The following is a 23,967-nucleotide window of genomic DNA, read 5'->3' as shown; positions in this document are numbered from 1 at the left end:
CACCAACACTTTGTCGACATGCCTCCTCCCCCTCCTCCTCCCCCCTCCGCCGCCGCCTGGGGGGGTTAGGTGGCCCTCCCCCGCCTCCTCCAGCAAGCCTGCCAAATCGACCAGGTAAAGGAGAAGTCAAGGATAGGGTATGTGCATGATGCGAGGGAGATTCACCTATCATTCTTGCCTTCTTATGGTTTTGGGGGAATATCGCTGGCTAACTCTACTCCCAGGGCGCGCTCTTATCTGATATCCACAAAGGTACTCGGTTGAAGAAGGCAGTCACCAATGATCGATCAGCCCCAGTAGTTGGCAAATCTGCGGGAGGCTCTGGGGGTGCCCCTGTCGGTGCTGCTCCGCCAGTTCCCGGGGGCATAAAGGCCCCGTCTGGGCTTGCGCCTCCTGTACCATCGCCAGCCGCCGCCAACAGATTACGAAGCAACAGTGAAGGAGTATCGGGGGCAGATGGAGGCGCAGGGTCACCAGCAGCTCAACTAGGCGGTCTTTTCGCTGGTGGTATGCCAAAATTGCGCAGCCGTGGGGGAATTGATACTGGCGCCAATCGATCCGACTCGGCATACAAATCCGACTCGGAAAGCACGCGAGCACCCTTTGCTACACCTCCTAAACATCTGACTGCCCCGAAACTTCCTGGAGCGCGTCCACCCCCTCCACCACCTTCTACAGAATCTCCGATCAATCCGTTGGTCGCTAGCTTGAAGAAACCTCCCCCACGACCTGCCGCCAGGCCGTCGTCCACCATCTCTGCAGCATCTTCAAGAACAGCCCCCGAGGCTCCTCCCCCACGAGCTCCTCCACCACCTCCTGGAGGAATTAGAGCCCCGCCGGCACCACCGCCTCCTGCATCTCGAAAGCCTTCTGGTCCACCGCCGCCTCCTCCGGCTTCATCAAGCCCGGCACCTCCTCCACCTCCCCCATCTGCTCCTGCTGCTGGTCGCGCTCCTCCCCCGCCACCATCAGCGCCTGGGCGACCTACCCCTCCTCCACCTCCCGGCTCTGCACCATCGATTGCTGCTCAAGCCGCTCGCACTGCCCTGGGCGGTCCCAGTCCTCCATCCGCTCCCCCACCTCCACCCTCAGGTGCCCCTGCAGCTCCGCCTCCGCCTCCGCCTGTCTCACCTCCAGCTGCGCCTTCATTTGAAGCTCCATCTCGACCGTCACCTATTTCCTCACGCCCGGTTTCCCACGAACCGCAAGCTGCACTGGATCCCAGTGCCTATACTTTGACCAATGGTGGATCTTCTCCTGCTTATAACTCGCGAACTTCTTCGACACATGGCTCGGCCCAAATAGAAGATCCTCGATTCAAATTCCAGAGTGATGGATTGCTCTCCAAACCCCGACCATTCAGTGGTGGGGAGCGGAGATACCGTGCTGGCCGAGGCAGCAGTGTGCCTTTGGATCTAAAAGCATTGAGCGGCTGATGCGAGTGTACAGGACATTGCAGGCGATATTGTGCACAAATAGTGAATTGATATACATTATACATACATTATTTGTATATCATTAGCTTTTTAGAAGCTTTGAGAACAGTAATGTAGAATACGTAACATGATAAATAATCTTTCTCCGATACCTCTGCCTTTTCATCCAAGAGAACTGCCAGTGAAGAGCACGCAAAATCAAACATCCTTCTCGTGACTTGGAAATTATAGTCACTACTACTGGCAGTAGTCAAATTAAAAAACAATCAACTCGAAGTGTCAGGTTAATCAAGTCTATCCATGCATACATTTGGAGCATAGCTCTTGGCACGTGATCACCGCCAATCCATGCAAACACCCGCAGACTCCTAAGACCGTCATTATCCCACGCGAACACTATCAATTGACTCCTATTCCTCGATTTAGCTGTGACTGCGACCGGTATAGCTATTTTCCAGTTGCGCATACTTTTCGCAACTCTCTTCCCCACCAACCTCACTCCGAACCCTCGTCAGCGATCCTAAACGGCCCGAGAACTTCTATCGAGAGCTCCTGGCTGCCTGCTTGCCCAACAATCACCGACAGCTACTTCTCAGCGCCGATCGAGCTCGCGTATACGTTTCTTCTCAACGGCTCGGTCATTTCGTTTTACTCTCCCGCCAAGCACCACCCTTTGTTCATCCAAGAGCCCCAGCGTCGAAACAAGCCGACCTCGTGCGGGAAGCTGTGAAAGGAACGTCTATCTCTTGCAGATTGACCGGCTAATCTGCTGCTTTGGCCCAAAATTTCCAGACCAAAGAGCCTGCTCATTACACCCAGCGCAAAGATCTATACACCAGCGCATCATCTCGCCCAGCATGTCTCTCCAACATTACATTGATAGTAAGTCCCCGCAGTACAAGGTCCAGCAATGCTTGCCTCGATCAATATACTAATATCATCTCCCTGTTACAGAGAAAGTACTAATCCTCACCGTGGATGGTCGCACACTTCTCGGAACACTTCTTTCAACGGACCAAATGACCAACCTCGTCCTCACCGAAACCGTGGAGCGCATTATCCGGACTTCAGATGACGACGAGCCATCTTCGCAAGTTGATCATGGGCTCTATTTGATTCGCGGCGACAATGTGGTTATTTGCGGCGAGGTTGATGAGAAGATTGACGGGGAGATCGACTGGACAAAGGTGAAGGGAGAAGTGATCCGAGACACGAAGAATGCATGAGCCCAGTTTTGCATAGGCAACACTTTTTTTTAACTACCTTTTTTTTCATCGAGAGTTTCGGGCGTTGGTGGTCTGGGGAACTCTGAGGTTCATCTTTATTTTTGCTTGCATAGGGGATGGGGAGATGGAATGGACGACGGCCGGCTATAATGGCAGTTGACAGCTTAGAAGCCAGCCATGATCAGATCGGAGCTGGGACTGGACCTGGATCTGGACCAGAACAGCATCTTTCAGCCCGGCCACTTCACCATTTTCGATTATACATACCAATGGGACACATGCGGCGTGCTGGGCAATGCTAGGCGAATGCCTCCCTTGCCTCCTCAATGATGCAATCGCTTCCCGAGACATCTTGACGACTACACACGTGTGGGGTTCTTTGTGCTGTCTACAAAAGCTCGGCCGTGTCGCGGTTGGCCGCACGGGGATCACCGGCGCATACGAGGAGGTACTTTTTGGGCACAAACCCGGATGGGCAGCGGGGTTGTAGTTGTGGTTGGACAGGGTCTCAGGGGGAAAATCATTACATTACGCTCTTCGCCTCCCGAGCGGGGCAAGGGTCTTCTTCTTCATCTCAATATGAACTACAGTACGGAGTAGATATCTTGCATTATGATTACTCCGCATGGCATTGACCTGACCAGCCCCCTTCTCCGGTGGGTTCGCTATTTCCCGCCGCCACAGCCCGGTGGAACTGGAATGGTATACTCCGTATACTTGGGACCGTGACAATAAAAAAGATTAAAAAAAAATATCTAATTAAATCACAACCCAAGGCTGAATTGTACGTCGTACTAAGGCAGGGATTCAGGATTGAGATCCGGCCTCCCTTCGTGTAAAGTACAGCCCTGTTGCCCGATCGCATCGTACAGTAGCGCGCGGCGGAGCTTGGCGCGGGATGGGCAGGTATTAAATTAGATTACTCCGTAGAGTACGGAGTACCAAGTGGCTAGTGGCTAGTGTACACTGGCCCAGGGTTAGGAGATGCGGTCAGCATTGAGGTATGCAGGACAACTCAGTAATGTGAGAGGTCGGAGAGGAAAAGACCAGACCAGACCAGACCAGTATGAATACTGAGTAAGAGTAAGAGAAGAAGAATATGTACGGAGTACGGAGTACATGGGTACATAAGATGTAAGGACTACCCCAAAGTGAAGTTGGTCCAGACGGCAGGCAGAAACAGAAAAGGGTGACAGCCGCTTTGGAACGTTGCCGCCCCATTTCCCCCTCTCACTCACCCACTCGCCCTCTCGCCCTCTCAACTCCTGACACCCCCGTTTCACCCGTTTCATCCTATTCTCTCTTTCTTCTCTCCCTCCCTCTCTTTCCTCTTAACCCTATCTTTCCCTCCCTTCGCTGGTCGTTGGGTTTCTCAATCGTCTCTCTCCGGCGATCACCTCCGCGCTCTTCCTTTACCCCTGATCCGCCCGCTCCACACCAGCCCTTCATGTGGATTCTTTTGGCAAGGAGCACTCAACCAATATCGGGTCAGATTCACCTGTCTCCCCGAACAATCAGCCCCTCGTGAGCCTGTGGCTAGACTCTGCAAAGACTCAGACCCCAAAAAATATCAATCAATCGACACCAAATTCACCAAAAAAAAGGATTATCTAGGGCAATCGCTCCCCCACGTCGGCCATGTGGCTCTACCGGGGTGCGCAGTCCGCGGTCTTCTACTATGCCACCTGCACCCCCTGCGCCGAGGGCATTGACCGGCGAAAGCGCAGGAAGGATGCCGTACGAACCCAGCGTCTAAAGGAAAAGCACGACCCCGACATCGTGACCGACCAACCTCGTCTCTTCCCGCAGCCGACCCCGTTCAGCACCAATGAAGGTTGGGATCAAGAAATCGTTCTGGGCCCCGGACCTCCAGCACGACGACACCGCAAGATTCCCCGGACGGATAGCTGGAATACGGATCAGAGCTCGCAACTGAAGAAGGACAAGAGTGGCGGCTTGATGCACCCAATTGCGGAACGATGGAAGCGGTACCAACGTGAGGACGAACCCCTTTGGGGTCAGGATTATGATTCAGACTGGGCCCAGGAAGTACGCGGGTCGTCGATTGGCTTCTCAGGACGTGGTCGTGCGATCCAGGAAGAACCCTCCAAATACTACATGCCCCGGTCTCCCCCTATCAACGACATCCATCCGCCGATTGTAAGTGGGCCAATCAGCCGCGCCGATACAAGATGGATGCTCCAACCACCACCCAGCGCGAAAGTAATGGCCGGCAAGGAACGTTTCCCAACCTCCCCTCGCGACAGTACGGGTGGCTTCGCCCGTGACCGTACCTCCCGTATGTCCCGACAGGGCCCTATAATTGAAGAACATCGATCGGGGCCTGCCGATAGAACCATCGACGAGACCATCGACCAATTACCGCGCCGGCCATCCGCATCTCGCGGACGTGGACACTCTAAAACCAGCGAGGAATTGGACGAACCTCCTTTTTCTCCAGCGGACTCCATGTCCTCCCTAGCCAACTCGGACGACCAGTCCTTCACCACCTCGTGGAAATATCCAGATACACCTGGTACTCGACCGGCTTCCAAGTCTACTGATGGCAGCGAAAGAGTTTATACCCGTCCGCAAATCTCCAAGACCCTTTCCACTATTCAACGCGGGGACAAACAAAAGTTTCAATGCCTACAACTGGAGATCAATGACGACACCCGCGAGGAAGTCGGACTTGGACAGCTAGAACCCATTCGCCCATGGCGCTGGAGTATGGACATCTAACAGTCTTCACCTCATCAACTCACCCTTTTATCACTCCACCACCACCACCTCACCATCATTGCCGCAAACTCGCTCGCACGCTTTCACCACATTTCACCATCTTCTTTACACTGATTTTATCTTACGGCGTTTGGAGCAAAAAAGCGCAGCAAGCGTTCTTCATCCTTTCTTCACTTCAAGTCGTCACCCCCCCACGCACGCGACATTTTCCACCTCAACTTCAGGGACACAGAGTATGGCAGGACCAAAAATGGCCCCGAATCAGCGAACAATGAACAGCAAGAAAAAGGCAACCTCGACAGCATCACAGCGAAAGGGTTGGCGCGGGGGCACTGGCTTTGTTCCAGCGAACAACCAAGTACCCCCCCTACTACTTCACCTACATCATTCCTTGCCACCGTACCCTCCTTCAGCTTTTTCTCTCTCCTTTTCACACTTACTTGAAGTACACTGCGTCGGGTCATTGAGAAAGAACCCTTTTTGATTGAATTTTCTTTTTCCCCCAGTTTCCCCTTCTCATCACCCTCCTTGACTATCCTTACAGACCTTTTTTCTTTCCTGTAACATAATAATCATCCACTGTTCCCGTTACATACATAGCGCATACATAGCATGATGATCCATTTGATTTTTGAACTTGAAGCCTGGTAATTAATTTCCTAGTAGCATTGAGTATCTAAATCTATAACTATATAATCCTTTTAGTAGGGACTTGGAGTAGGTTGTTTATTGATGGAGAGTACTAGTACTAGTATCTTGTGACGAATGCGGAAATCTCGATTATGATTGGTCCACTACGACTGCGAGATAGATCAGCCTCTCCCCCTTCGCGGATGGGGGCGGTGTCTCGTTCAGAAATGCTCGTAGCCCGAACTACCCCGCATTCATTAAGCACTGCTATTGCCAGTGTAATCTACTTCTCCAAGGCTTCAACGGCATGTGAAATACTACTCTTACTTTCATACATACACCCAAGTCCTTGCCGGAGCATTCTCGTTGGAAATAACCACTGGCAGTGTTCAACTTGTAAGCAATAGAGGCCCTTTGAGGACTTTCTATATACCAGCTGACCACAACCACGGAGCCACCTTACACATTCGCATAAACGATACAGAGCACAGTCAAGCCTCTTAATTACACCCTGGAGATCTGCAGTCTTTACAACAACATGGTCTACATCATGAAAATATATACCGATGGCGGGTGTAGAGGCAATGGAAGACCAGGGGCGATTGGAGCCGCTGCCGCCGTTTTCGAAACCAAATATGGTGTTTACAAGGGCTGGAAGATGTCGCTAGCCTCATATCCTACGCCAACAAACCAGCGTGCCGAGATCCAAGCTATTATTCTGGCATTGGAGAAAGCCCTTCAGGTGTATGAAGATCTAAACAGTAACCCATGGCTTGATGTGACAATTTATTCCGACTCGAGATACGCGGTTAACTGTATGACAGAATGGATTTATAAATGGAGCGGAAATGGCTGGATTAATTCTGCGGGGAACTATGTTGCGAATCGAGATCTCTTGGAGCAGGCGTCGGATCTTGATGAGAGATTGAGGGCGGAGGAGAGATGTGCAGTTTCTCTGGATCCCGAGGGAGAAAAATGAGATTGCGGATAGAATCTGTAATGAGGCGATGGACGAACAATATTAAGACATATGTTATGTGTCTTATCATTGAAAGGCATGTACATACTAGTATCTGTCAGATAGAAGATCATACGTTACTGGCGCCTCTTTTACACCCCAAGGCTAAGTGATTGTAATTCGCGTACCGAAAACGGCTACATTTGGCGCCAGTTTAAGCGTTCATCTTACGAAGATATCAGTCTTCGTGATCGAAATCGAAAGATTCTTATCCCTCTATAGATTTATTTTCTCCGTATATATGGTGTTATGGCGTATATATGGCGTTATGGTTGAATAAGATTCAATCAAAGTTGATGGTTTGCTGGGGTGATCGGTTCGCTTACGGGTTGCGTTAGGATTGTTTTCGACGCTGACACGCTCAGATGTCTCAAGAGTTGTTGAATGTTTTGATGGTTTTTTATGGTCCATCGCGGCTTTTAGTGGGGTTGAGTGGGTTTGATGGTTCCCCACGGCTCGTAATAGTTTTCAGCTGTGGTGGGGTACTGAAAGTTCTTTGGGTGCAGGTTGAGGTTGTGATTGCTGGGGTTTTTAGCTGTGGTGCCCAGCTACGAGCGGTCTACGAGTATGATGCTCGTTATATACTACATAGCTGCAGATCGGAGGAATAGGGTGGAGAATCATGGAATAATTTACATAACGCTATCTGAATGTGTGGTAAAAAGGATAATGGTTTACAGACTATTTACAGACTAGTAGAATTTTGTTGACAAAAGAGATCTAGGATATCGCAGATTCAAACCACAGGTCAATAGATCCTCGATTACTCCGTAGATCGACATATGTATCTGGGAAAGAGATCACCCATACCGGACTCATCGGATAGATCTCAGGTATATATACTACTCTGAACCCGCATCTGCTGTTTCGAAAATACCCATCTATCCACGTTCAAGTCCAAGTTCCAGTATTATCCAAACTTTCAAAATGAAGGCTTCTATTCTTCTTCTTGCCGCCTCCGCTGGCATTGCCCTTGCTCAGCCTACTTCCCTCGCCGAGCGCGATCACACCGAATCTCCGGTCTGCCCTTGGTACAGCGATGACAACCCTCTTCAGCCTACCGCCGCATGCTGCTACAACATGCCGTGGACTAGCGAACACTTGCCTTACAAGGTCTGCATGGCCCGTAAGTTAATGCCCTGATCATCGCAAATAGATTTAGCATGGACCAACTCTTGCTGACCTGCATTGAACAATTAGCATCGAGTGCACAGAATACCGCCGACTTCGAGGAAAGCTGCCGCAAAATCAAGGCCGACTCCCGACCTGTGTGCTGCCCCTCAAGTCTTATCACCGACGATGAGAGCGAGAATAAGGGTGATGACCTTCTCTGTACCAAGCCGAAGACCGTTAATTAGGGCTTTGGATTCATATAGCTCTTCTTGGTATAATACTACTAATAGTATAGAATGGATATGATTATATGTTTCAAGGTTGATACTATAGTATAATTAACCAGTACTACTTGTACTAGTACACAACACGCATTTCCCTCCACCCTCATCAGCTGGTGCCTGTGCCATTCTACTAGTACTAGTACTAGTACCTACTAGTAGTAGTAGTGGGCCCAATTGGAGGCCAGAGTTTACAGCCCTGGAGGGCAACCTTATAAAACTTGTGAAAACTTGAAGAAGTTTCACACGACCCCAGAAACGCCTCTGATTGTGTCCCTTGGAAATCGGTTTCACCACCTTATCCTCATATATTATTTCCCAGAATCTGTTCCGTACCACGCTACTCTATGATCTAGCATGTTTTGATATCTCAAAAATGTACTGTCAAGGAAATCACATAATGAGTGCTCCGTTATTTACCGGAAATAGTCATACGCTACCCTCCATCGCTGTTATATTGGGAGCATTACTCTTCGCAGATGAAGAATAACAACTTAGACTCTGGGCAGATGTTATAGTATAATTAGCACTGTGCATTGCATACAAAGACAAACATATATACAACTGGACTCTCTGGGCGAGTAACTTGAAGGAGCGTACCTAGGTAAGTACAAGACGACTTCCAATTTCTTCCTCGTTCGCAAGGTAGTAGTACTAGTACTACTAGGTAACTACACGAGTGAACATCCATAGATTAGTATTTCAGTTGGATACTACCACCTGGGAATTTGGGCACCTGAGTCGCCACCCAGAGGTTCATCTGAGCCGAGGTCTGCCTACATGCATACAATTTCAAGACAGGGCACAGACGGCAACATGGACAAAGCAGCATCATCCATGGATGCATCTACTCCGTACCGAGGAGACTAGGTCCGCATCCGTGCACCACCGTATGTATTTAGCTCAACACCATGTGAACTTGGACCTTGAACTACGTTTTGACCTAGGCATCTACAAAATGATCATGATCTCATGCACGCATATTGAAACTCAAAAACCCCAATGAAAGCCGAACTGATGACTCCAAGTCATGACTTCAATGCAACTTGTCATTCGTGAAAAAATAAAAGATAATAAAAAAAACAAAGAACCCCTTTTAAGAAAGCATTGCATGCAGACATGATCTTTTTGCTGAATCTGAAAAATGAACTCGGAGAGAGAAAAAGCAGAAAAGAGAGGCCGGGAAACAGGATTTTGTGGATAGATATCCATCCTTCAATGCATGTTAGAGTGAAAATGGAGATAAGACGAGGGAGGAAATTTGAAGAAGGTGAAGAAAAGGAAAAACCAATGTTGAAGAATAGAGGGACCAAGACGAGCGTGCGCATGAAGAGAAGAGGCTAGTTACTAGTAGTTATAGTAGTTGTCTTCTTGCGGCCAAGACAGAGAATAGACAAGGGATAACGGAACCTTCACTAGATGCATACCCACGCGGGGAATGTCTAGAAAGAAGGTCGGTATGTGTTGTTTTAGAACGAAGGGGTCGGACCGGCGGGTTTCCTCCAAAATTCCACACCCATTTCCGATTGGTTGGACCATGCTTGTCAATTGGTTGTAAAAGTCACGGGGTATATAGAGGAGCGCGCTGGTCGTCTTGCTCTACTATGCTCTGCTCTCCTTCTCTAGTAGACCTTCTTCTTCTCGTCCATGCTCAGTTGACCAGGACCCATGTTGACTAGGAGGAGCAGACCACCACTGGGATTTATTAGTAAATGACAAAAGGCTAGCTGGAAAGAGAGGAGACATACACAATCGACAGAATCTGGAAGAAGTCGTACTTGGCGAAGTCCTTGTGGGGGTGGTGAGGGTGAAGCTAATAATAATAGTCAGTCAATTGAACAGAAAACCGCGATTTAAGGGTAAAAAAAACATACCGTCCAGAAGTTGTTAACCAGAATATTGAAGACACTCAGCAGAACCACCAAGATAATAGCACTCCACTTAGCCTTGAAGCCAACAACGACCATCACGCAAGCGACAAGACCAAACAGACTAACAAGGACACGCCAGAAGCTCCACGCGCCAGCGAAGACGAAACCAATGAAGAGGAAGATGAGCAGGACGCGCCCGGCGAACTGCACATACATCTTACGGTCCTTCTCGTCAAGCTGGGGCAGACCGGCCGGAACAAACTTCTTGCGAACCCAGGAGTCGGATATGACCATAAGAAGACCGCCGACGACACTCAGATTGCGAAGGAAGAAGTTCAGGTCGAAGATGAGGCCGTATCCGAGACCCTGGGTGACGACCACGGCTAGTAATCCGGCGACAGCGTACTCGGTGCGCTTGCGAGCGATGACGAGGGTGGAGCAGACGGACATGGCGATGACATTGACAATGAGGAAAAGGTGTGTGATTCCCCAGGGAACTAGAGGTTACAAAGAAACCGGGTTAGAACAGCGGTACATTTTTGTCAATTTTTTGTTGTTTTCCCTTGTGTTTTGGTCGGGGTTGAGCTAGCGCCCTTCCTCGGCTGGTGCGGAGAGAGGGGGGGTGTGTGGGCAAGGGTCTCTTACTGCCCCGGAAATCATGCAGGTAGAGGAGCTGGTCGCTCCATTGTGTGAGAATGCGCAGTGAGTCCTCAATGAAGGTCACGACGATGAGAAAGCGGCCGATCGCGGGAAGATACCTGCAAAAGAGAACACCGTGTCAGTGGCATGCCTTGAAGATCCCTTGTTTTGGGGTTGGGGGCGACCCCGGAGAACGGTGGCGGGTAGCAGCTTGTAACGGCTAGCGGCCACCACAAGCTGTATTCAATGGGTCGGAGGTGCAACATACGGCTTGACGGGGTCGGCCATGGTGTCGAGCCAGTCCTCGATCTTGCTGGTCTGCTCGCGAATCGCATCGAGCGGGCTAGGATCGCTGGTGGCATCTGCGCTGCCAGGCCCACCGAAAGGGTTCTGGTGGCCGAGGTTGTAGCCCGCAGTGCCACGGATTTGGGCCATGGCGAATGAGGGAGGGTGAATGGTGAGAGAGCTGGAGTTGAGAAGGTTGGAGGGAGGGGAGGGGCAAGATCGAGGGACTTCGAGGTTGAAGGAAGAGAGGAGTAGACTCGGAGAAGGTAAATAATGGGTGGAGCCGGTTATACAAAGCGGTCCTCTTCAGGCCACGCTGCCCGGAACTCAACGCTAGTCCGTTTTGGGTAAGGTGACGACAGTCGTGTTCACCCTGGAACGAAACTTGGTATTTTGATATTATTTGTATTATTTATAGACAACCTACTCATTTTGAGGAGGCCTGATTGGGGGTTTCGATTTTAAACTACTTTTCACACTTCTCCGTAAACAGGGTTTGTGGTTTGTGGTTTGTGGTTTGCGGTTTGTTTCCAATTGCTTAATTGCTTCGATGCTTTCCATTGAATTTAGAAAGAGAGAGAGAGAGAGTGAGAGAGAGGGGGGAGAGAGAGGGACCATAAAAGAAGAGAAATGAAAAAAAAGTACACGTTTTGAGCTACAAACACAGGCCCATTGGGTTTTGTTTCTCGCCAGTCCCCCATGGAAGGGGCTCGCATTTTGCGCGCGCTGTCTCTTCTCTCTGTCGAGCAGAGGGAAGGATGCTGGTATTATGGGGACACAACCGAAACGCCAAAGCCATAATCAAGGGGGAGATAAAAAGTACAAGTCACAGTGAAAGGGAGGATTGGCATATGCGGCGGGATCGATGATCAGGGATCGATGGTGAAGATCAGAGGGAGAAGAGAGAGGGGGGAGATCAGTCAATCAGGCTGCCCAATCCGAGTCCAGAGGGTGACCCTTCTCGCGGGAGCGCAGGTCGGGCAGGTAGGTTGGGGTGATGGTAACCCGAGGCTTGACAGGAGCCGGAGCAGAAGTGACTGAGGCAGGCTTGGCCTCGGAAGCGCTGGTCTCGCTAACACTCTCGTCAGTCTTGCCACCCTTCTTGTTCTCCTTCTTGTTACCGCCCTTCTTGGTCTTAACCTGGGTCCATGCGTCGTCGGCAACGGCGGCCTTGGCCATCTGCTCTTGGACTTCCTCAGTGGGAAGACCCTGCTCCCACTCATTGGTGCTCGCAGCCTGGGGGGGTAAAGGTGTCCAGAAGCTGGACATTGCTAGCAGCGGGGGCGGGGACGGGCTTGGAGACACCGTTGGTCGCGGCCTTGTTCTCCCAGGCGTTGTTGGCGTGGGACTGGGACCAGGTTGCCTGGAGCTCAGGAACGTTCCGGCGGTGCTGCTCCAGCTTCTTCTGGCGGTCCTGTTCATCCAGACGGGCTTGCTCCTTGCGCTCATCGTTCTTGCGCTGGTGGGCACGCGCCTTCTTGTTCTTCTCGGGAACAGCCTCCTTCTTGGCCTTCTTCTCGGCCTGGGCAGGCAGGTCACCAGTAACACGGAGGACCTTGGCAGCTGCGGCAGCGGCGGGGGTCTCAATCATGTCGTCGACATCACCGGCGGAGGGAACGGTAGCGCTGACCAGAGGGGAGACAGCGGGAGAAAGATCGTCATCGGCCTCAGCGCCGGTGGTCGAAGAGGCGTGAGAGCCAACCTCGAGCTGAGCAGCCTTCTTCTGCAGCTTCTTCTTCTTGTTCTTGGTGCTGGAGGCAGCGGTCTGGGGGATACCGTTCTTGATAGCAGTCTGGCGACGGGCCATCTCCCGGGGGTCGATCTCCTCCTCGGGCTCCTCATCCTCGGTGGCTGGGGGAGAGATGACGGTCTTCACCTCGGGCTTCTTTGCCGGGGCGGGTTCGGAGGGCTTGGTCTTGCGCTTAGGCTTCTTGGGAGCCACCTGAGCCTTCTCAAGAGGCGCTGGGACGGGGGCTTTGGCTTTCGGGGCCGCACCGTTGGTGTAGTACCACCCGAGACCACCAGCCACGACCAGTAGGATGGCCCAGCTAATATAGGGATTCATGGTCATCGAGCTATTACGGACGAAACAGGTCAGTTTCTTTCATCCAATTCTTTTTCCACCGGTCCGATTTTCTGAGTCTACCGGTGTTTTCGGGAACGTACTATTGATTGGCCTTTCGTGGTGAAATGGTTGTGGTTGTGGAAATGAATGACCGGGGAGAACTTGGTTCAGGAGGTGTGACAATTGCGCACGCGCACAATTAGGTCGACACGCGCAACTGTAAGACCGAAGAGCGGGAGGTGGTCGAGGAAGAAGATCGGGGTTTAAAGGGCGAGATCGAGATCACGCATCTGTCAAGGTTCTCAAAGAAATTGGTTCGCCTCGAGGCCGTCCGGAGCTCAAGAGGCCAAACTTAAGGAGAAGAAGAGAGCCAAAGGGACGTGATTGCTGAAATCAGGTCCGCGGGTGATGGTGATGAGATGATGCGTCGTTGAGGAGGGTTGATCCGGGGGCGCGATGGGGGGGGTTGCGCTCGGACGACGGGGAGAGGATGGGGGGAAGAGGCGAGGCAAAACAACACAGGGTAGAGAAATCAATGGAAAGATCCAATTGATGGCGTGAATGAAGGCGTTAAACGAAGGAAAAGAAAAAAGCGTCGCAAAGGAAGAGACAGGAGAGAAGTCCAGGAGAGAAAAGGACTGGAAGAGGCCACCTTGAATCTCCGGTACGATACGGTAATTCTGTGACAGTACGGGCACACCATTTCCCCTCGTGATTGTACAACCGAGTCAAGTACATTATGTCGAGATATATTGAAGGAAGTGTTGCACAGCCTGAGACAACGGGTTGTGCAAGTATAATCGGTACAGTCTGTACCTGAGGTGAGAGTCAAGTACTACGATCTTATTGCAGCAGGCCAGGGCCCAGCATCTCATGGGGCCCCGGCACTGTATACGATAAGCTGGGGTCGGGGGCAGTGTGGTATTCAGATTACCCCGTACAGTACAGCCAGACTCCTGAGATCGAATTGGTTTCTCTAGTTTCTCCAGTGGAGAGAGCTGTCGGTGTCTCGCGAACAGGCCACGTCTCCTCCAGTGGTCGGGGATCTCATTTCCACCTTTCCACCTCCACGGTGGAACTCCCTCCCCCTCCCTGACTACGTACTGTGTTTGGTTGCAAGGACCGTCTGGGCGTGGCCAGCCAAGTGTTCAAGATGCGCGTCGATCCGGCAGGGACTCGGCGCCATCCCTTGCAGGCGGCTTCACGTCCGCCACGAGGGGCCGGAAGGTAAACCCGGTCATCTGCCGTGCCGGGAGATGGTCTACGGAGTAACAGACCTTGAGATAGGACGGAGTATGGAGTACTATGGTATACTAGGTCAACCAGTAGTTCACTACTCGTAGTCACTGTATGCAGTATGCAATTACTACAGTGTTGTGCCTGAGGCGGATGAGAGGCCCGGGCCAAGCCGCCCTGGCAGCAAGCAGATTAGTTCCGAAGGTTACGGTAGGTGACTACCAAAGATCAATCAATCAATTTATCTTTAACTTCAACAACTTCCCATTTATATCCCACCCTTTCATCATCTACCTTCACAATGGCAAAGAAAATCATTATCGATACCGATCCGGTAGGTGATTTCAATGCCACTACTACTACACATCAGCTCATAATAACCAGGGTATCGACGACATCCTCGCTCTGCTGCTAGCTCTGTCCGCTAAGCCAGAGGAAGTCGAGGTCTTGTTGATTTCTTTGACCTTTGGTAACATCGAAGTCCAAAAGTGAGCCGTTATTCATCCTCTTCCTCCAATCACGACTCGACCTGATCATTTCATTAGCTGTCTTCGCAATGTGGTGTCCATGTTCCACATCCTTGAACGCGAGGCCCAGTGGCGTCGCGAGAATGGACGCCCCGAGGGCTTCGGTGCAATGCGCGCCTCGCGCCCTATTGTAGCCGTGGGCGCCGAGGATCCTCTCGAGGACCAGAAGATGTTGGCAGACTATTTCCGTACATTCTCTTTTTCTCCCCCCCTCCTTCACCTGCATACGGTACTTTGGTTAATCATTACCCCGCAGATGGCACCGATGGACTCGGAGGTATCCATGCTAGCGTATGTCTAAATCACCTCTCCGTACCAGAACAAATCCAGCTGATTGTTGCTGCATAGCACCCGCATCTCACTCCCAACCAGGAGTGGGCGCATCTCTTCGACCCCGTCCGTGACTCCCACGGTATTCAATCCGCGGACGCGGACAACTGCTCGGGGGATCATTCGTTCATCCCATCTAAGATCCCCGCGCACAAGGAGATTCTCCGTGCACTACGCGAGAATGAACCGGATTCAATCACTTTGGTGGCTGTCGGTCCCCTCACCAACCTGGCACTGGCAGCGGCCGAAGACCCAGAGACTTTCCTCCGCGTGAAGGAGGTGGTTGTAATGGGTGGTGCCGTCAACGAACCCGGCAATGTTAGTACACTTTCCAACATTTCCCCCTTACGCCCCGCACCGCGTCACCAATGCAAGTTCCGAATTGACCTAATCAACTTCTGCAGGTAACTCCAGTTGGCGAGTTCAATGCCTACGCAGATGCCTTTGCCGCTGCCCGGGTCTTCGCTCTTACATCGCCCAACCCCAACTCAACTTTGCCCCCGTCAACCACTTCACAGCTACCTCCGTACCCAGCTAAGTTGAGCAAGCAATTGACGCTGCGCCTCTTCCCGCTGGACATCACTCTGCGCCACAACATCTCCCGTGGTCAGTTCCGCACTGCTGTCGCCCCGCTCCTGGAGAAGGGTTCTCCCCTCGCGGAATGGGTCAATGCGTTCATGGGACACACGTTCCGTACCTTGGAACGCCTGCACCCGGGCCATGTTGGTGACGATGCTCAATTGAGTCTGCACGACCCTGTCTGCGTCTGGTATGCCTTGACGACCGAGGATTCGCGCTGGGCGCCCGCACCCAACTCGCCTGAAGATATTCGCGTCGAAACGACTGGCCAATGGACCCGTGGTATGTGTGTCGTGGATCGTCGTAATCGTCACCGTATCGAAGGTGAAGAGGAAACCTCGAGTGACCATGGGTTGTGGTTGAGTGCTCGCGCTGGCAACCGTATCTATCGGATGGACCAGTCGCCGGCGGAATCTAACTTTGGCCAGATCATTATGGACAAGCTGTTTGGTTAGATTATTTATGACTATAGAGTTGATGATATAGATGGATGAATGAATATAATCATGTCTGATCACTTTGTTGGCATAAGTTATAGTGTAGAATCACTAGTAGCGCCCGGCATGAAAGGGCCACGGGACTAGTATCCAATTGCGTGCATCCGAATCGAAACTGTCAAACTTGCCTAGTCTAGTTAGCTCTTATGCACCTGGGCAGATGAAATCACTCCACCCTTTGTCTTCAGGATGACAGCCTGCATCGATCTTTTTCTCGGGTGTGGATAATCCTAAAAATAATCCTTGTCTGTATAGCCGCGCGCTATTCCCCCCAACATGATTGGCCCGGCACGACATCAACCAGGCCAACCACTGGGAAGATCTGCAGCATGGCCATTTTGGGACGTTTCGTCACACTTTGCCTTAGCGCTGATAGTCATACCGTGTCGCTGGATCAAAACAATGTCTTGTTTTGAGATTGCTGATCAGTTGCATGATGCGCTGACTAGTACTCCATATAAGTTATTTGGCGCCCCCCCCCCATTTCCCCTACCACTACGCGGAGCATTCATCGACCGTCGTCATCTTTTATAGCTATCTAACTTTCTTGTTTCCTTCTAATTCCTTTCCTTCTTTCTTTGGGTCTTCATCGCGAAAGTTGATCTTTCGCATCCTGAACATGCCAGGCATCGAAAATATCGGCGTTTTTTCCACAGTCGGCACATTACTGGATCAATCACTTCAGAATTATCAGCGAGCTTACGACTATCTCAAAGTAGCCGGAAATCTTTGGGGAACACTTGACGGGACGATGGTAATGACGCGCGAAACGGCCCGCAATCCCCAAAGCGACTCAAACGATGCTTTGCCGGAAAACCTCTATTGGGACTTGAATAAGAAGTTCGACGCCTGCGACAAAAAGTCTCGTGCACTGCGAGAGGTCATAGCCAGGATAATTCCTCGGGAAAGTAATCGCTCATCGACATGCTATTCAACCTCTGGATCCGAAGATATGAGCCGAGAGGTGGACATGTTCCAGGACGTCGAGGATTTGGCCAACAACGATATAATTCATTCCACAAGGCCAGAAAAGAAGACTGAACGAGAAAAGAATCTTCCCAAGTTTTTTGATAATGGCAGAGAGGTCGAACTCCGCTGTGAGAACCAGGCCTATGGACTCCAGAACAACATTTATGGACAGCAAAATATTGGTGGCATACAGCAATACAATTACGGTGAGTATTGAAGGATCAGTTTCGCGACTCCAATTGCGGCGGTAAATACTGCGATGATAGTATTAAGTAAGTCAGTGCTGATTCCATAAATAGTAAACCAACCCGAGCTTGGTTTCAGCTTCCACCATGGCGTCGGAATGAACCTTAGCCAAACAACATGTATCGATCCCAATTATTTCAAAGGTCGCGACAACGAACTCGCGGAAATGACAAGAATTTTGAACCCAATCCAGAAGCCTCTAAGACAGCAATGCCTAACAATTAATGGCAAGGGAGGCCTGGGGAAAACCCAGTTGGCTATCGCATACGCAAAGCTCTACTGTGAGCGTGACTTCCCGGCTTACGACTCGGTTATTCTGCTCAATGCAACATCCAAGTCGAAGCTGAAGGAGAGCTTTAGACGAATCGCGAAAAGAATATTTAAAAAGATGCCGGAAAGCGAAGATGCCGTACACCATACATTGCGGTGGCTATCGGACCCGAAGAATACAGGGTGGCTATTGATATTTGATGAATATGATGACCCTGATCAATTCAGTATTAGCAACTATTTTCCCGGCGGCGCCCACGGCTCAATCTTGATCACCACTCAATCCCCGACTTCTGTGCCTGGTATCTCCTTTTGTTTGCGGTCGCTGGATGAGGAGGGTAGTCTGGCGGTCCTGGCAGCCCGATCTGAAAGAGCGAACAGTGTGACAGGTATGACTGATCCCTTGCGCACAGACAAACACTTGAAAAGCCCAAGCTAATAGCGTTGTAGATCCAGCTGCGAAAGAGATTGTAAAGCTGCTTGGGGGACTTCCCTTAGCGCTGGCTACAGCCGGGGCCTACATCCGGCGAAATAAATGCACCCTTGAATATTATCTCAAGGAGTATAAGGACCATTGGATCTTCAACTCCTACAACTACATGAGACTCCCGGAGTATAACAAAACGCTACATACGGTCTGGAACAAATCATTCGCAAGATTAAAATCGACCTCTCCAGAGGCGGCGAAACTACTCGCGTGGTTGGCCTACTTTGATAACCCGAAAGTCCAACACGAGCTCATTTCGCCGGGGAGAGGGAATGTACCCGACTACTGGCAGCACCAGATGAAGACAGAAGATAGGCGTATTCGGCATCTGATGGAGATATTGGTAGAGTTTTGCTTCTTGGATGTCACACAAACAGAGGGAAGTATGCCGGCTTCACAATCTTGGACCATGCACAATTGTGTTCATGCTTGGACATTGGCAGTGTTGAACAGAGAGGTTTATCCAGAGTTTCACTGGTATGCCTTTGATTGTGTTACCTCGTAATCTTGACGGATGAGGTATTTGGGACGTTTCAGCTACACCGATAATTTTGTAGCTGCAATTGGAAAGCGGGTCGGCTCAGCGATCCTTTAATACTAGCTAGTAGAATAGCGTGTCCGCTAGTTCAAACAAAATGTATCATATTTGCATTCACCCTGTACTGGGGCCTTCGATCTCCTAGTGGCAAATAGGGTTGAAGTTTAATTCATCCAAGTGCAATGTAGGCACAATGACAACGGCTATTGGCCCACCTAGAACCCCGTCAGCAACTGGAATTCGATAAACCCAATGATGTCTAAGATAGATGACAACTGGACTTGCTGACACGATATTGCCTTATTAGGGCTTCATACGGCTTTATCTGGCCAGAGCTTCTGTCATATTGGCAGGGGCCCACTCTCACCAGGCGCTGACTCTTATTCCGACCTTCGAACAGAACTGAGATTTTCTAAAATTCCTCATGGGTGCTGTGATAGGATGCTGATGCATTATCCGCGATGTGGAATGTGGCGCGGGGCCGCGCCGAGCTTGATCCGCCAGGTCTATACTTGTTCTCCATCATAATTTCGTACCTTAGCCATGCATCGAATGCGTCTGACGGAACCAATCGAAAAAAAATTACATATTTTAGCGTCATAAGCTTCCCCAGCCTCTTCAAAATGAAGCCTTACCCCGATGCGTCGTGCTGGAAAGCTTAGCAGCCCCCGTCTGGAATGTGGAATGCCGTAATCCAGGGATCGACACCTGCTATAGAGCTGTCCTGGTTACAGCTGCACAATCCAGGAGGCTTTTTTTAGTTGCTAGAGTCTGACGCCCAGCCACTCAGCGGCTTTTGATTGAAGGGGGGGCGTTTATATAAAAGCGATAACCCGAGGGGTTGTATCCACGATCTATTCTCATCTCTATCTACCATCACAGTTGATCCTCCGCATCATTTGGCATTGTCAATCTCCCAGATTATCCACATTATTATTTATCCCTTGCCAAACCCGATCTCCATAATGCAACTCACCAACGTTGTGGGCCTCTGCCTCCTGGCCATGACCGCCAATGCGGCCGTCCTGCCCCGATTCGCCGGCCCCTACCACGGCGCTCGCATCTCAGTGCATGTGCCCAGAAATGGTACAGCTCCCAATAACGCGACCACCACTAGCACCGCCACCAAAGCCAAGGGAGCACTGGTCACGGGTGTGTCAACGGTCAAGAACGGCAGTAGCAGTAACGTGCCTCACTCGTCGCATGGCCCGCAAAATGCCAATATCCCACTGAACTCGAATATTCCCAACCACATCAAGCACATCAACCACTGTAACGAGCTGTGCTCATTGCAGTCACAGACGTGCACGATTGCGATGCCGGATGAGGATGAGTACTGGTAAGTTGAAGGTTTCCGAGATTGTCTTTTCTGTATTGAAGGCCAAGAGGCTAATTCGTGGATTATAGCAACAATGGGTACAAGCAGTGCGTATCTAAGTGCCACCCAAGTGATTTTGAGTAAAGGAATACTTTGGGGAAGATTGATTCAAGTTTTAATCCTAGGATGAGTTGGTCTTTGACCGGACGAGTGAAAAAAAACATGAGTTCGGGGGTTGATTTCTGGGTGTTATCTATGGGGTTTTTTTAGCGTTTGTGATATCGTCCTCGGAATTGTAAATTGCCGAGTCTTCATATAGTGAATAAAATGTGATTTTCAATTTGACGAACCATGGATATAAGAGAGGAGTGAGGAAAGAGGAGAAGGGCAGATGAAATAAAGGGTGATATCGGAAAGCACGTAGAGGGACCCTAAGTACGGAGTAGATCTGCTTCAAATTGGGCTAAGGCAGAAAATTGGTGCGGGAACGGAGTTAAGCTGCAGTCTGATATACAGATCCCTATATGAATTTTTCAAGATGAATATAGCATTGCTGTCTATAAAGGCTGCAAATCATTGACAATATCTTATTAGGCAAACCTCGAATGTGTGGCTATTTGTTCAAATTAGTGACAAGGATCAGAAAATCAAGGAACAGTAAATGCACAATGTTACTATCTGATCTTTGTCATATCTGGGCTCTTTACAAGAGTCATCGGATTTTACCCTACTAGATTGATACTTATATATCTAGCATAGAATACCCTTTAACCTTAATCAACCTTGGAATCAATCAATTAATTCTTTAATTACCGCCTTTTAAGCCCTATCAATGCAATTTAAATGCCACAGCAAGCTCCAACTCAAGTGAAAAGCGCTAAACCGCCTAGAACGGCCATTCCTACACCCTTCAGCCATGGATATTCACTGAGTGCGATTGTGAACCATCCAGCGAAGGGCAGATATCCCTTGACTAGCCCGACAATTTCCTTACGCGCCACAAATGACTGACCTGGGGGGTATAATGAGCGATCATGGACAGGGTTATTGTCTCCTTTTGTAAGAATTTGTTGTCTTTCCTTATTAGCACGAATATTTTGACAAGTCGCTCATAGTTCAGAGACTCACTTGTTACCGTCAATCATGACGTTCAGTGCCCGGTGCACCATCGGTAAAGGGTTTCCCGGGAACCAAACAACGGGGATATCCCCAGCGTACACTTCAGAGCTTCGATTTGACAGAAATAGGATATCGCCACGATGGAATGCCGGTGCCATTGATTCGGATATTACCACGACAATTGGGTACGAACTGGCCGTGGCGAAGGAGAGAGCTTTCCATATTGTAAAAGGGGTGGCAAGGACCAAAAGAAGTGTGAGAGTGCTTTTAAGAAAATTTTGGATATGCATCTTTTTATTTTTTGAATATCCAGTCCTTTCAAAGGACTATTAGATGCGAGAATATGATTTGGCGCATCAAGGGGCTTTATAGGCGAGGGATATTCCTGGGAAGGTTGGGGGCCGTGGGGGCCAAACTTTGCGACTTTTCATTGAGCAATCTACTCTTTAGATAATTCATTCACACGTAATATTATCTCTTAACAAGTCTAGTTTCATATAAATCCTACCGGAAAATGAGCTGGGTGAGAGTATTTGCTGAATATCTTTAAATCTTGTAATTCAGTCAAACAGTGACCATCTGCCATACTAGTAGTAAGAAACTATATGACATGTGGAATAACAGTCCTCTCCAAACATGTAGCAATGTTCCAAAAATGATTCGAAGTAAAATGAGAAACTGATTCATATATATACGGCAATAATATTTGAGTTCTTTCTGCGATGAGATATTCGTTTCATTAACAGGCGATTGCATGTTATAGGTGCCGACGGGGCTATTTGGTAACCTACACTTCTCTCAACGCTGGCAGCGCAACCCATTGGGTATCAACGAATAGCATCCTTTGATCCAGAGCTAGTTTGTTCCCTCGATGATCCCTGGGTATCACTGACAGAGTTGTGCGAAGATGGCATGGAGCTATGAAACATAAGCTCAGCCAGATAGACCGATAAGACTGCCGCCTTCGAAATATATTTAGATAGCTTTCAATGAGTTCATATAGGTTTGAGGCTCACCAGGGACAGATCTATGCCTTTTGCAACATCCATCTGCCATTCAGGGTGTTTACCGGGAATATATGCCGTAAGCTTGTCTGTCCTTTTCGATGTCATCACCAAGGAGCCATTGGCGTAGAAATTCGTCCTCAATTTCCAGATATCTTGCCCGCGAGCTTCAATCAAAATCTCTTCTCCGTTCATGGCAGCATTTGATATATAAACATCAAATTTGTCCTTGAAATAGCTCCATCGAGGTGCAATCGTAGCAATGGGCTCACGAGAAGATCCCTCATCAGGAAGTCTAACGAACCATGTCACACCAGCCGCCTTTCGTGTGATGTCAAAGAGCGGAAGACCGGTTTGATCGAGGAATTGATGTCGCTGGGTGAAAGATGCAACTTTGCCATTGACAGTGAACAGAGGAGACGTGTCGCCAGAAGAACCGCCTTCGGCATTTACCAACTCCGAGATGGTAAAATCGCCCCCAGACCAACTCAGGCTATGACGGTTGACCCGAAGCGTGGTGGGTCTGGAAGCAATATGATCAAGACGAACTGCAATCGGCTGTTTGGGACTGGTTATAGTTGGAGCCATCTTTATGGAGGAAGAGAGTGCAAAGGCTGCTCTGGTGTTCTGACAGAATATTCTCGCATCGAAGGGTAAACTTGTTGACTGAATGAAGCATTCTTAGGCTATCGATATGGAAAGGGACGTGTACGTGTCTTGTGACGTAGAGTCGGGCGCCTTGTATGCCGTAGCCTACTCACCGGGCGATCTAAACATAAACCGCCCCATTGTAAAGTAACAAGGGGCCGTAACTACATGTCCAACTCTTCCGGAAAATGCAGAGGCTTCAGGGGGCAGGTGGGGAGTGGAGATTCGTGAGATGATGATGTAATTAGTTAGGGGCAGGTGGGATACGTCCATCTCAATGTTTAATCGTCTGAGGAATACCCACCTGAGCACGCGAACAGGGTCACTGGAAGGCTAGCTTGGGGGCGGCATGCAGGAGGTTCATGGCTTAACAAGGCTTAACAGAGCTGGAGGCCGAGTCACCAAGTCTGGTTGGTCCACTTCGATGGGATGGGGCAGGGGCAATGCCCAGGTGCGTGGGGGCCGGGGGGGCCGAAGGAACGGGTGGGCCAACTGGGAGGATCTATCGTGAAATCCTCTTAGTAATATATCCTCGCGAGGTGCTACTGAATAAAGCACAGCTTGTGTTGCAGGGATGGCAATGTTATAGTCGAAATTATCCAGAATTCTCGACCGAAGACTGACTCGCAAAATATATCATCTAGCTTGAGGCAGCTCTGAAACAGACAGTTAGTGCACAACAATGTGGGGGTTCTTAGCTAGAATTCGCCGATCAATGGCCCGCTGCAACTTTAGTTTGGCCCATATGTTGGATTTTATGGACATAGCGTTCGGGATTTGCTGCTTGACCAGGAATAGCAGTCTATTGATAGATCATCTGTGGCAAATTCAGAGGTCGTTGGGTGACCCTCGTGCCTGGCGGGTGTTTTGGATTTACCAAGGGTCCCTAAAAT

The 23,967-nt window shown here is 49.9% G+C and overlaps 12 protein-coding genes across 12 annotated transcripts; 8 read left to right on the top strand and 4 right to left on the bottom strand.

Annotated features, from left to right (window-relative positions):
- Window positions 1-18: 18 nt before the first annotated feature.
- Window positions 19-1,436, top strand: N7481_009523 (putative proline-rich, actin-associated protein Vrp1; the record flags this gene model as incomplete). Its single annotated transcript, XM_057268742.1, has 3 exons — window positions 19-64; window positions 94-137; window positions 225-1,436. The coding sequence occupies 3 exons, from the start codon at window positions 19-21 to the stop codon at window positions 1,434-1,436; spliced, it is 1,302 nt and encodes a 433-aa protein (XP_057119419.1).
- Window positions 1,437-2,293: 857 nt separating this feature from the next.
- On the top strand, window positions 2,294-2,662 carry N7481_009522 (U6 snRNA-associated Sm-like protein LSm8; the record flags this gene model as incomplete). Its single annotated transcript, XM_057268741.1, has 2 exons — window positions 2,294-2,318; window positions 2,391-2,662. The coding sequence occupies 2 exons, from the start codon at window positions 2,294-2,296 to the stop codon at window positions 2,660-2,662; spliced, it is 297 nt and encodes a 98-aa protein (XP_057119418.1).
- Window positions 2,663-4,300: 1,638 nt separating this feature from the next.
- N7481_009521 (uncharacterized protein) lies at window positions 4,301-5,404 on the top strand (the record flags this gene model as incomplete). Its single annotated transcript, XM_057268740.1, has 1 exon — window positions 4,301-5,404. One exon carries the CDS (start codon window positions 4,301-4,303, stop codon window positions 5,402-5,404), a length of 1,104 nt encoding a protein of 367 aa, XP_057119417.1.
- Window positions 5,405-6,572: 1,168 nt separating this feature from the next.
- On the top strand, window positions 6,573-7,013 carry N7481_009520 (ribonuclease H1; the record flags this gene model as incomplete). Its single annotated transcript, XM_057268739.1, has 1 exon — window positions 6,573-7,013. The coding sequence occupies one exon, from the start codon at window positions 6,573-6,575 to the stop codon at window positions 7,011-7,013; it is 441 nt and encodes a 146-aa protein (XP_057119416.1).
- Window positions 7,014-7,979: 966 nt separating this feature from the next.
- Window positions 7,980-8,410, top strand: N7481_009519 (uncharacterized protein; the record flags this gene model as incomplete). The annotated part of the gene is made up of 2 exons (XM_057268738.1): window positions 7,980-8,178; window positions 8,253-8,410. 2 exons carry the CDS (start codon window positions 7,980-7,982, stop codon window positions 8,408-8,410), a joined length of 357 nt encoding a protein of 118 aa, XP_057119415.1.
- A 1,658-nt stretch (window positions 8,411-10,068) lies between these two features.
- Window positions 10,069-11,391, bottom strand: N7481_009518 (protein ERV29; the record flags this gene model as incomplete). Its single annotated transcript, XM_057268737.1, has 5 exons — window positions 10,069-10,141; window positions 10,195-10,259; window positions 10,321-10,814; window positions 10,963-11,075; window positions 11,225-11,391. 5 exons carry the CDS (start codon window positions 11,389-11,391, stop codon window positions 10,069-10,071), a joined length of 912 nt encoding a protein of 303 aa, XP_057119414.1.
- A 774-nt stretch (window positions 11,392-12,165) lies between these two features.
- Window positions 12,166-13,306, bottom strand: N7481_009517 (uncharacterized protein; the record flags this gene model as incomplete). Its single annotated transcript, XM_057268736.1, has 2 exons — window positions 12,166-12,477; window positions 12,509-13,306. The coding sequence occupies 2 exons, from the start codon at window positions 13,304-13,306 to the stop codon at window positions 12,166-12,168; spliced, it is 1,110 nt and encodes a 369-aa protein (XP_057119413.1).
- Window positions 13,307-14,843: 1,537 nt separating this feature from the next.
- N7481_009516 (putative nucleoside hydrolase) lies at window positions 14,844-16,433 on the top strand (the record flags this gene model as incomplete). The annotated part of the gene is made up of 6 exons (XM_057268735.1): window positions 14,844-14,876; window positions 14,927-15,030; window positions 15,088-15,257; window positions 15,326-15,360; window positions 15,418-15,717; window positions 15,804-16,433. The coding sequence occupies 6 exons, from the start codon at window positions 14,844-14,846 to the stop codon at window positions 16,431-16,433; spliced, it is 1,272 nt and encodes a 423-aa protein (XP_057119412.1).
- Window positions 16,434-17,094: 661 nt separating this feature from the next.
- N7481_009515 (TPR repeat protein) lies at window positions 17,095-18,952 on the top strand (the record flags this gene model as incomplete). The annotated part of the gene is made up of 3 exons (XM_057268734.1): window positions 17,095-17,650; window positions 17,744-18,349; window positions 18,411-18,952. The coding sequence occupies 3 exons, from the start codon at window positions 17,095-17,097 to the stop codon at window positions 18,950-18,952; spliced, it is 1,704 nt and encodes a 567-aa protein (XP_057119411.1).
- A 998-nt stretch (window positions 18,953-19,950) lies between these two features.
- Window positions 19,951-20,447, top strand: N7481_009514 (uncharacterized protein; the record flags this gene model as incomplete). Its single annotated transcript, XM_057268733.1, has 2 exons — window positions 19,951-20,324; window positions 20,393-20,447. The coding sequence occupies 2 exons, from the start codon at window positions 19,951-19,953 to the stop codon at window positions 20,445-20,447; spliced, it is 429 nt and encodes a 142-aa protein (XP_057119410.1).
- Window positions 20,448-21,166: 719 nt separating this feature from the next.
- N7481_009513 (S24/S26 family peptidase) lies at window positions 21,167-21,580 on the bottom strand (the record flags this gene model as incomplete). Its single annotated transcript, XM_057268732.1, has 2 exons — window positions 21,167-21,377; window positions 21,432-21,580. The coding sequence occupies 2 exons, from the start codon at window positions 21,578-21,580 to the stop codon at window positions 21,167-21,169; spliced, it is 360 nt and encodes a 119-aa protein (XP_057119409.1).
- A 669-nt stretch (window positions 21,581-22,249) lies between these two features.
- Window positions 22,250-23,014, bottom strand: N7481_009512 (uncharacterized protein; the record flags this gene model as incomplete). The annotated part of the gene is made up of 2 exons (XM_057268731.1): window positions 22,250-22,384; window positions 22,439-23,014. The coding sequence occupies 2 exons, from the start codon at window positions 23,012-23,014 to the stop codon at window positions 22,250-22,252; spliced, it is 711 nt and encodes a 236-aa protein (XP_057119408.1).
- Between the last annotated feature and the right edge of the window lie 953 nt (window positions 23,015-23,967).

This window comes from Penicillium waksmanii (genome assembly GCF_028829765.1).
Source record: "Penicillium waksmanii strain IBT 27052 chromosome Unknown utg000008l:1.0-5622682.0:1.0-5626561.0, whole genome shotgun sequence".
NCBI classification, from domain to species: Eukaryota; Fungi; Ascomycota; class Eurotiomycetes; order Eurotiales; family Aspergillaceae; genus Penicillium; species Penicillium waksmanii.
Note: the sequence above shows the minus strand (reverse complement) of the source record. Positions and strands in the feature narration are given on the sequence as shown.